The sequence below is a fragment of the Chlamydotis macqueenii genome, chromosome 5 (assembly GCF_036417535.1).
Source record: "Chlamydotis macqueenii isolate bChlMac1 chromosome 5, bChlMac1.mat, whole genome shotgun sequence".
NCBI classification, from domain to species: domain Eukaryota; kingdom Metazoa; phylum Chordata; class Aves; order Otidiformes; family Otididae; genus Chlamydotis; species Chlamydotis macqueenii.
The window spans coordinates 41,343,179-41,355,232 of record NC_141560.1 but is presented as its reverse complement, the minus strand read 5'-3'; the positions used below and the strand labels follow the sequence as shown (position 1 = coordinate 41,355,232).

Here is a 12,054-nt window from a genome sequence, read left to right as displayed (position 1 = left end):
GCAAGCAGCAAGGACTGACCAGTTTATAGCAATTAGTTTACATAAACACTGAGTTATCTCAGAAGCACTTGGAAAAGTTCGCTATACAATGAGAAAAGAAAACTTGTTGCCTGTACCCTGAGACACCACTGAGAATGGAGATACTTACAGGTGTCCACTCGCTGGAGATTCCTCATCCGGATGATCCTTACAGTCAGCAGGTAGCAGGGAGAGGATTCTATCTGGAGAAGAACGGTACAGAGTATGAATAAGCCTTCAGTAGGAAAAGGTATCAAATGTGCAAAGTAACTGAGTGCTATGAAACAATAATACAGTTGGCAAAAATTGTGTTAACATTTTATACATTTCATCATCTTTTTGCTGTGTTACTCTGAGAGTCTTATCATAGCGGAAAAGAAAGGGATAAATCCCTGTCAGCTGATACCATCTGTGAGACACCTGCAAACCCCCTTGCTCTAAAATTGCAGAGTTTAGTTCTACAACATAGCTACAACAAGTCTCTTGAACACAGTACATGCGCTGGTGAGCACCATGGTGGAGCTGTCAAAACACTGGCAGTCTTACTCAAAGTTACAGTCAATCCCCTTTAGTAACCACCCATGAGGTCCCATTGCATTGAAAAGAGCGCTGTTGTTGCTGACTCTCATGGGATAAACCTGAAGTACCACTCTCAGAGGTGTTTTTGCCTTCTGCTTCAAAAACAGACTTATCTTTTTTTCCTCTACAGTACGGGAAAAACAGTAACAATAATCTGAACTTTAATAAATCACAACCATGAGATATATCAAGAGAGAATCATTTCCAGAGGATTTAAGGGGTAAGGAATTAGGTATGGGTTGCCTTTGGGGAAAAATAAAGAACAACGCCCCCTTGCAAAAAAAAAAAAAACAAAACCTTAAGATTGGAAGCTTAACTTCTTTGGTTCCTTTGAATGTCTCAGCCATAACCTTCTATAAAACAAGTCTCTCCAGATTTTGTGACTGCAGGGAGCTCTTCCTATTTCTTATTAGAGGATAATGCGATTTCCTTCTTCTAAGGAAGGCGATTTCCTGCTGGCTCATTCCATAAAGCTGTCTCTGACTCGGTCATATCTACAAAAGGCTACTCTGACAAGCCAATAAATAAATCAGCATTTCCTGTGGCTGTGACACATGGTCACTTCCTCACACTCCTAGAAACATTTCCACTTGCATAAGTGGTTACAGCAGCGCCCTCCAAATAATTCTTTTTGACAACTGCTATTTTTATCAACTGATTTCCTCTCATTTAGGAGCATCCTTCTATTTCTATAGCACTTCAGAGACTTCCTAGAACGACTATAAACAAGCAGACAAAATAGATGTTAAGGCAGATAAAGAGAAGCTGGAAAAATCTCACTTAAAACAATATGTGTACTTCTGCCAATTTTTTTTTTTTAAGAGAACGGAGCAAAAACGTATTTATTTTCAGATGGGAAGACAATTAGGCCTCCTTTGTCAAAGCAAATTACTTTTTCAAAGGGTGTTTTAAATACTCTCTTCTCTCTCCTAACACATCATGTTATGTTAAAGTGTTTTTGCTGAGATCTTAAAAAGGGTTCCTGCTTTCAACCCTCCTGCATGTGCATCAAGAATTCTTTGTTTTCTTCCTTTTTTAGTACTTCTTCATGAAATTCACCCTCAGCAAGCCACCCACCTTCTACTTCAAGTGTTCTCAAAGGAGAAAAAGCCTAATAGAAGCTGCAAAATTTGCAAACAACAACTGATGGAGGAGCATGTCCTCAGAGCCACCCCATGCAAGGACCCTGCTTCACATAAACAGTATAGCCATATTAACACAGTTCTCCACCCAGTTAATTAACCCTTCTTCTCAGCTAGGTGATTAGCAGAGGTGGATCACCACGCTCACATGTTAGGAATGAGCTTGGGCACCTCAATATGTGCCCTAGAAGGCAGAAACTCACTGTTCAGTCAGATCTGCATAAGCACGGGTCAAGTCTTGGAGCCACTCATCTCCGGAGATTGCGCAAAGTGCTGCCAGCCCCTGGACCAGCTCCAGCTACGCTCCCTCAGGCAAATGGCATTGCTGGAGTGAGAACCAACCACGGATTCGATATTTGCAAAGCAGTTTGAGATTCTTAGATAGGCGATATTAAGGAAGTGCAGTGGATTGGGGTTTTTTTTAATGATTATTACACAATTTCTGCCATCTGACCTTCTGTCTCCGGTTCTCATGTAATGACTTTCTAATGTGTTAGCCAAATTTCCCTATCTGGCATGGGCAAATCAATTCTCCTAGATGCAGATTTCACAAAAAGACTTACTGAAGTTTCAGCAAAAAAAAAGTCAGTGGCTTCACAGATGCTACCTGCGCTTGCACTGGGAGAGAGGAAGATGCTGCCAGCCAGTTGCCCACAGAAGAGGCAGCAGCCAGGCGTTAGCCATCCTGGCGGCCACCGCGCCTGCTGGTGGGGTGAAGCAAAGATGACAGGGAGAGCAGAAATCACCCCGTGATCAGGCCTCACGTGTTCTACTGCTCCCAGGAGGATTTGCCATTTTAATTAATTCCAGTAACATATTAAACAAAATAAATATATTTAAATAGCAACTGTGACAACCAACATGATGGGTCCAGTTATACAAAAGAAGAAAATAGCAGGTATGCACGCATAAAGCAAAGGATAGAAGTTCTGTTATTCTGTTTACTTAAAACATATTATGATCTCCTTCACAAAAAAAAAAAAAAAAAAGGCTGCTGCTATGTCATGATGTTCTGCATACAAAGAGGTTTTCACCACAGCCTTGAGTGGTGGAAGACCCAAAGCAGAAGAAAGACCCTAGGGCTAAGAAGGACATACTACAACAGTCATTTAGTGCTATAGTATTATAGCATTGCTTTTGATAAAATCAAGACTGATGTAGTCATTCTGTGGCTGTTTCACTGACTGTCAAGCTGTTGGCTTGTCTTCAGTTTGGTGCTTCCCAAATTGTGCTCATGTATAATTCATGTACACACACGTATAGCACAGCTGCATGCAATATAGCATGCTGTGATGCCAGTGCATGAGCAGGCTGTACACTGCCAGGTTCTCTGTACTCTTGGAGAAATGAAGTTTTACTGGGAGTTTCCAAACAACAGCTCCACCAAACATACAGCAGACTTCATAGTCTCTTCTTCCAATTTTCCACCACTTCCCATAAAAAAAAAATAACATGGTATGATACTTGGCACCAAATTACTGTGTTGGTGGAAGTAAAGGGTTGCTCTGTTATATGAATGATTCCAACTTTCTCCCACTCAAGTGAGTAAGAATTTGAAAACAGAATTTTCTCTGTTGTGAGAGCTCTGGGGTTGCAGGCTGCCTGCATTCCTGACAGATTTGTGCCTCTGTAGGTCTATCCCAGCCCTCTTTAAAGTCAAGCTTTTATTCAGATGTAGGTATGTGTGGCATGCATCCGTCTGGAGAAGCACTGCTGTAAGTTACTCTACTAGTTTAGCTGTATAATATATCCTGTCACATCACAAGTGGCTGTGGAGCTCCAAAATGAGAGTACTCCTTAATGAGACAAGAATCCATGAGACCAGAGTATAGCTCTTCCTCTTTACCTTTTTTTACTTGCTTTTCTCTCAGTACATTCCTTCAGCCTTTAGGCTTCTTCATCTAACAGACTTCATCTAACAGACTCTTCCATCTCAGGCTATTGCTAGCAGCATCTTCCCAGCTTGCGATATCAATGGTACGGACATTCACCACCACACTATGCCTATTGTACACCATACCAATTTTGTAATTCCCCAGCAGTACTGTCAAATGTATGCTGAGTTAATGCACATTTTGGTTTTCAGTGTTAGCTTGTTCTTTTACCACAGGTGTTCAGTCAGTTAGCAGGATATTATAGCTGCCTTCCCAAAACAGAGAGCAATCATCCAACAACACTGATCCAGAGAGAAGAATTTATGCTTGAACCTCCAGGGGCAGCCAATACATTCTCAGTCTTGATTGTTGCCCTTTTTAGACTGGTATATATTCCAAAGCAATCATAAACTAGCAGAAAATGATGCCGAGATCCTGAAACTGATCTTCAGTGTGTGTGATGAAAACTATGTCATCACCAAAAAGCAGCTGTCCTCCAACCAGGTGCTCAGCTTTTCCTTTTCTATATGAAATGTGGAATGCCTTTCATCTGGTCCCATGAGGAGGTGGCCTTTGTCATGCTGGATGAAAAATTGCGATGAGGAAGCAGAGAAAATTACATGCCACACTGTGCTGGTACCACTACCTATCTCAGTGCAACCATGCTGCATGCTATTCCACAAGCCATCCTGCAAAGATCAGATGAGATTTTAAAAAACCTTGAGGACAATCAATTTGCTTTTTCAGTGGTCGAAAAAGGCCATTTCTACAGACCAACCTGAAAAAAAATGTGTGTTATCTATGGAAACCATGAAAAGAGTTTCCTCTCCACCCACATATTTTTCCTGCAGTCACCCAGTAATAATTCCTCTATCCATTTCTATGTCATCTACTGGCACAGCAGCTTTTCCTGGCAAAGATAGCTTCCCTGTCTTGACTAAGGTCCCCCTGCATTCCTGGCCCGGAGAGGCATTCTGCCGAGATGAAATCACTCACAGGATGTCATCAGGGAACTCCTTTCTTCATCTCTAGGTGCTGACTTAACTAGATGGTAGCCAGGCACCAAATCAAAAGGACTAAAATACTTTGCTGCTGATGGTGTATCTAGAGGTGGCAGTGTGTGAAGAAGTACCTATCCTGAGCTGCCTGAGATTCAGGTCTCCTTAGACAATGTGCATCCTCAAGATTTTTACAGCTGTAATCAGGATGCTTCCTTCAGCCAAGCTCTGCCCAAGCCTGCTGGACCCTATCTCCCACTGCTGTGGGATGTGCCAGGGGATCCCACCGTGGCACGCTATGTGGGCTGAATGTGGTCAGATGCTGCATTTGGACATGTCTCTGAAGCTCTTCCTCATTCTCGGCAAACACAAGATCCATGCCAGAAAAGCAGCCACTTTAATTGCTTCCTTCCTTTGTTTCCTCCAGGCACTGGGGCTGCAGCACCTCCATCAGCAGCTATGGGGTTGCACAGGAGCTGGGGGGTGCTGACGACCACTGCTGCCACGACTGGCAGGTTTTCACAAGCCACATGTTTCCTTCTCACCAGAATTAGCAGAAGTTTTGTTTGTATATCAGTAAATCAAAAACCTCCCACAGCTGGATGGAAATACCTCTTTTGTGCATATGTCCGTGATAACCTAGTTTCAGCAAGGAAAATGTATCTGTGACCACAGAGCATGATAGGTATATGCAAGGCCACAAGAATTACGCACTTCAGATCATTGCTTCCTCATAACTACATCCATGATGGGATTCTGAACATTTTCAGGAATATGACTGTGCACATGGTACTGTGCTTGAAATAAATTTCCAAAAAGCAGAACTTCAAATATCGATCCACACAACATGGATACTTCCAGTGCACAGGGATCCCGATGTGTGCAGAGGATTATTATTTGTCTGGTAACCCGGGCTAGTTGCATAGCCCTTTCAGTACTGTTAACATTGTCATCCATCTTTCAGTGTTTCCAGATGCTTAACAACCAGATTTTTTTTTCTGATTTTGACAAATATGTCCTTTTGAAAACATAGAGTATTCAACTGCATATTCAAAATTATTTCCATATGTATAATTTTAGCCAGGGGAATGGGATAGTCTATTCATGAAAAGACAGAGCCCTCTTATCCTGCTTTGCCTTTCCCAACCAGAAAAAAATATGAGAGAAAGAAACTAGACTGAGTATTAACTGTCTGAGGGTTGAGACTCATTACACCTAATTCCAGATAGCTTTAAAATACATGTTTACATCTGACAGCTGCTGGGCATTTCTGGAGTCTCATCCTAAGGTAGGCATTACCACAGGATGTGCATCACACTCTGAAAATCTCTGTTTCTGAGTACTGATTCTTGGGAGAATCTAGAGGCCTATCTCCAACACAGATCTTTTACATTTTTTACACCAAATGTGGATAAGACAAATCTTATTTCAAAGTTATGAGCTGATGGGAAGTGGCTTCCTTTGACTTTGTGAGGTTCATTTTTGAATGCTCGAGCATGTCATTTCAGCAGTCTGTATTTTAAGCATCCCCATGCCACCAGTCAGGGTGGCAGGGGAGGCATCCGGGCTCAGAACAGCTTCTGCAGCTGCGTGGAGCCACTGCTGGTGCTGTGCTCCTGCAAGCAGCATGGAGCTGGGGGTGGCTCAGGAGCTGTTGCCTCCTGCCTTTCCAGTTGCTCCTGGGTCCCATGGTTGGAGCTGCTCATGAGAGCAGGCCTTTTGGCCTCGTGGGAGGCAGGGACCCCATGTCTGGACCCAGCCCTCCTGCCTGCCTCGGCTTCTGGTTCACTAATTGAGTCCCACCTGTATGAGGGGCAGCCACTGCAACCTCCTCCTAGCCTCGCCATGCAGGATGGCAGCTCCCCACTCTTCCCATGATGGCAGGAGCGGCTTCCAGCTTCCAAAACTCAGTAAAAGTCAGAGCTCCTGCTTCGCACAAGTGTGAGAGTTTAACCTGCCCCTCTTCTGTTAAAGGGCTGCTGTTCTCCTAGCTGCACAAGAACAAGGAGACCTTGCCTGGCAGGGAAATGAGGTACCACTTAACCTAAGGTATGAGGCATCTTACCCTTGTTAAGACATGGCTTATGCTGAATTCAGAACTATGCATCCAATTTTTCCCACTCCCTTCCTCCACATTAATTGTTGTATGAAGCCTGCTGCAATCCTTAAATATTTTAACGTAAACACTGATGTCTGAAATACCAGACCTGGCTCTGCCTGCTGCTTTAGCATGGGGAAAAGTACCAGTCAAGGCCTAAATAATACAGATTTCTTAATGTAGATTAAAATCAGTCTGTTGATGTAAAGGCAGATGCAGTTGCTGGGATATGCCATGGTATGTTTCTAAAAGATTATTCCTCTTAGCAGGCAGAGACCCTCATATTTAAGTCTTTTGGTTTTTCACTGATGAAACATTTACATTTGAGAAAAACTGGGTATAAGATAAGACCATGTATGCATCCTGTGCACAAACACATGATATACTGCGATAATCAAGTCATGATCATGCAAGTGCATAGGATAGAGTACTACATTCTAATCAAAGAAGAAAAACATTGACAATCAGATGCAAGAACAGCAACTCAGTTCATCATCAATCGATTGTCACAAATTTTTGTAATTTCAAAATGTGAAAAATAATCCTTCAGGGAGAGATAGGGACAATATATTATTCTAGAAGAAGGTTATGATCCCATAAACATAAGATGCTTCTTTTGGTCCACTGCTGTCACACCCACCCCCTCAAAATTTCATGACCCTTAAGTATCTTTAATTGAAGCCTATATCCTAAGCAGATAATGGAAAAACAAACAAATCACTGCGTGGGATTAAGAAATGGAGACAAGAAGTTACTTGTCATAGGCATAATTATCATAGGTAATTATAATGCAAGAGTTCAAATCTTTTTGCTTTCCCTCTTCATGATTTTAAGAGTCTCACCCTTTATAAGAAGAAGGCATTCCACTGAAGACTAATCAATTCATTGATTCTCAACCTATGATTACTATCTACAAAATTCTTCATGTTATACGCAGTCCAGAATCTCTGTATCTCCATAGGCTGGAGATACCAAAGATTGTAAGCTAAATATTTGCAAGATAAAATGCCAGAAAGACCCAAGAATGATAGAACATATCCTGAGAAAATACAGTATAAGCTTTTAATGCCACTGATTTATATTCTTTTAAAATACAAATCCTAATATTGGGCAAACGCAACAGCTAAATGTTGAAAAGAGTTTGTGAAAAAGTAAAAATACTGCAAATGTGAATAAGAATTTAATTTCTCAGTGCCTAAATTGTACCAGGACTACCTGGTGCATAGCTTATCACGAAGCTCACCTGTCTGCCTTTTTACAGTATTACTCCAACTTCCAGATAAAGCTCCTTTTCAGCTTTGTTTTATCTCAGTACAACTTGTTTGCATGCAAATTACAATGCAAATTTCCACAGAATTATCTATCTCAGAAACAGACACTTCTTGGAACAACATTGTTATATAAGTCCCATCTTCATTTAAACTTCTCTAATTCTGACAGATAGGAAACAATGCCTGGACTTACTGCAGAGATAGCGAAGTAGCAGAGTAAGAACACCTACCAAAATCAGTAATTTCTAACAAAACTAAACCCATAACTGATCTTCAGACATGAGAAATAGAATATTCTAGAATATTCAAGCACCACTTCTTTTACAGAATCCTTTGTTACAGTTTTTTTTTTTTTTCTGATGGAGCATAGAAGTGTTGAAGAATAAGGGCTCAATAATCCAGGACTCCCCCATAAATTGCTAGGATAGAGATCGCACTACCGAAGCCATTGCGGCAGAACATGCATATCTTACTTTTGGCCCTTCAGTTACAAAAAGCATTGTTGAACAGAAAGCTCACCAATGGATTACTTTTACAAATAAGTGAGGGATTAAAAGAGTACATATTCTGCACACTCCAAATGAAACGTAACAGAGAAATACTACAAGCAATTCTGAAAATCATAAACATAACAGGAATAAAATTATCCAAACCATAAACCTCAGGGCATTTCCTTTGTAACATGCAGACTGCTGCCATCACTATTTGTCTACCTGAGCCTTCTCCCCTTCTGAGCAAAACAAACCCTTCAGCCCTCTTTGGTTCAAAATTCTCTTGTTCATAATACCTTGAAATCACCTTTGTCTGGTACAGTACTTTCTTCATTTTCTTTTTGCCGTTCACCATCTCCAAAAGAATCAATGTCTGAGTCTTCGTTCTGAAGAAAGAAAGAAACAAATGATAAATGATAACATTAAAACAACAACAGCAGCATTATCAGGGTAGATAATTAATTCCTACTTGCAATAACTTATGCTGAAACCCCAATTAGAACAGCTGTTGGTTACACCCAGCTGTGTTACAGTGCTCAGCATAATGAACAAAGCCATGTGCTTCAGCACACGCTGGTACAAAATCTGTGTCAGGGGTACCCCTTCAACGAGTCAGTGAAGGAAGAGCCATTTCACCTGTGAGATACCCAAAAGGTGCCTCTGCATTTATTCTGTGAATAAAGGTTTGCTTTTTGTTTCAAATGTAATCTTTCGGCAATCTGCTCCCACTCTCAGGAGTATTAAATCTCGGTTTAAACAAATCCCAGAATCTTTTCTCTGGGTTTGAACCCAGAGTGTGAAACACTTTGAATTGCAAAATTTTACATCTAACATTTCAATTTTTTCAGGAAACAGAAGTTCCAAAATATTTCTATGATGTAGGGTGCCCCCTTTTGAAACACTTCGTAGGAAAACACCATTAGAGGACAGGTCCTATCAAAAATGTTGAAAGTATTCCGTTTCCAGAAGTGATGTGCCTTCATCCAGTCAAAGAGTACACAGAACGAGGTATAACATACTACAGTTAAAATTAAATGTAAATTTTGAAATGACACAGGGAATGCAAAGCAAAATAGAAAATTCAGAACAAAAATGGGAACGTGGAAGTAAAATGCAATTCCCTATCCCTGTCTTCATCCCTTTTCCTAGAACAGAAAATGGGATTGTCACATTAATATACCTGTCAAAATGTTGTTATTGAAACAGAAGTACTAAGTTTTAAATAAAAGTAGCATTTAATTATAGAAAACAAAAAAGTTTTTGTCTGGGTCTGGATTCAGGCTGATAATTCACTCCCCTAAAAACTGTTTCCTTCCCTGCTCATTTTTTCCACTTTTTCTTCTTTTTCTGTCCCCTTGCTACACTGACTTCTCTCATTTTGCCTGTGAAGTTGAGATCTTTGGCTCCAGTGGAGTCAGGAGTTTTACCACCAGTGGCCATTAAGAGAACGTTTCACCATAACTCCTTCAGGCAGAGACATAACCATCAAGTCCCATCAGATAGTAAGGTTGTACAGTAGCTTGTATATAAACACGCTCACAAAGCAGGATTTTGTTTTCTGTCAAATGCATGTCAAATGCAGTGGACCTTAAGTAAACTTTTAAAGCGGTTTTCTTACCTGTAGTGCTTTTGCATTTGGTGGCATCATGATCTTCCCTGTATTCTTGTAATAGAGTGTTTCTGGCACCTCCACAGGCAGCAGTTCCTGAGACATGTTTGCAGGTTTTACTCCTGTAGGAGTCAATGACAAGTTATTTTATAAAATGACCTGAGGCCCCACCCATCTCATCTCTATAAGTAAAGGACTCCCCTCCCATTGCCAAAGATGGTGGAGCGCCAAGGATGGCTGCTTCAGGGAAGGATCTTATGGGGCAAGCACAACAGCCAAAAGGGATGCGGTACATTCCTCTGGCTGGGGACCTCTCACAGCCTGAGCTTGTCCCTTGGGTCCTGCGCTACTGCCACCCTTCTTCTGTGGTGCGCAGAGTCCCAGGCCGTCCTGCCAAGCAGAGGAGAAGCATGGAGGGTACCATGGCTGGTGCCTGCTCCTTCAAACCCACCTCTGGCCCACCTGCAGCACGGAGACTGCCCTGAGCAGAGAGCAATGGCACCTCCTGTCTGGGGGAAACTGAGCTCTGGAAAAAGCCTCTGTGTGCAAATAACTACCAGTGACCTGCCTGTGCGCAAGCACACATCTGTCCACTTTGGTAAAAGCCTCCATATAAGCAGGGGGACCCAAACTGCCTGCAAAGAGGCCCTGCCCTGTGCCAAGCAATAAGTCTCCTGGAAACGGCCACCCCCATCACCTGACAGGTTACTGAGTGGACCAGCAGCTCCCAGCTCCTCCTGGGCTGCTCCCATTTCTTCTTCCTGGGGGAGCAAGGCCAAGGCGTGAGCATGGGGCTGGGTCTTCGGTTTGCAGAGGTGAGCTGTCAGTAGGGGAGGTGAGCGAGGGGCACAGAGTAGCAGTACCAGATTGTGTGCAATAGGACGGCAGGGGAGAAGGACACTTGCAGGAGTCAGCAGAGATCTTGAGGTCAATGCCTGTGGCTACAAACATTACCCAGGACTACTACTGCACCTGGCAGTACCGTGAATTCAACAAAAAAAGCAAGGACATATATAATAGCTGTGCAAAGCAGAGAACAGTTATGCTTTCATAAATTTTCAAGAGAAAGGCAATTGAACTTTACATGGCAACTGCTGGAAACTTATGTCAAGATGAAAGGAATATAGTATCCAGTGGTTTGATTTTATTAGTTTTATTTTACAGAGATTTTGTTGAACAATAGAGCACGTGAACATCTCCAGGCCTACCCAGTGGAAATTACCATCTTCATATACAGAAAAACAAATGAATAACAAACTAGCAGCTCCAGCAACAGTAGGCTGTGTCATAGCATCTGCACTTCCAGCATGAAAAGTAGCTCCGACCACACGAAGTATAAGAACATCTTTGGCCTCAGGTCATGGACACTCTGAGCTGCATCCTGGAAAACTCCTCTTGTAGCCTAATTCAGAGAACAATAATTCATCTTCTTTTTTTAGCCTCACCAGATGTACCTGACCTTGGAAGACCTGCCATGGGACACTAAAAATACCAGTATACTTGTTGTTAGAGGAGGCCAGATTTCCCAAGGCTGATTAGGTCAGAGGACCATTAGCATAAGCTAATATATTCACCTAGAAACTCCTCAAATCTTAAGAAAGTTGAGATTATCTGTCCTCAAGGAAACCCGTGGAGAAGAACAGGTGGATTCTGCATACAGACTTCCATGTCTGCTGAGTTAATTCCCCTTTATATGTACACTCAGCCATCTGGAATCATCTGTATGGCCTTCAGCTAAATTGAGGTATTCTGCTTCCATTGAGTGACTTCACAGGGAATTTCGTAAAAAAAAAAAAACTCCGAGGCTGTCATTAACAACTGAACTTGAGCAAAGGCTCCAAGTGGAATGATTTTGTTTCTTTACATTTCATATTTCAGTAATTTAAGGATAGATGAAGCAAAATAACCTATGTGCCTCAGAGATGTAACCGTAGTTGTCCTGGCAGCAAACAGCACACTACTGTCATCCTTTTG

The 12,054-nt window shown here is 41.9% G+C and overlaps 1 protein-coding gene across 2 annotated transcripts in view; it reads right to left on the bottom strand.

Moving 5' to 3' along the window:
• LOC104477947 (cytosolic phospholipase A2 epsilon) overlaps window positions 1–10,185 on the bottom strand; it is a 35,464-nt gene extending 25,279 nt beyond the window's left edge. The window contains exons 1-3 of one of the 2 annotated variants that reach the window (XM_086748035.1): window positions 10,090–10,185; window positions 8,768–8,857; window positions 149–221 (exon numbers count right to left, since the gene is read on the bottom strand). In XM_086748035.1, coding sequence (XP_086604161.1) covers window positions 149–221; window positions 8,768–8,857; window positions 10,090–10,185 — 259 coding nt within the window. Of the gene's footprint in view, window positions 1–148; window positions 222–8,767; window positions 8,858–10,089 lie in introns of those variants that run through there. The other variant, XM_086748036.1, reaches the window with a different exon arrangement.
• Between the last annotated feature and the right edge of the window lie 1,869 nt (window positions 10,186–12,054).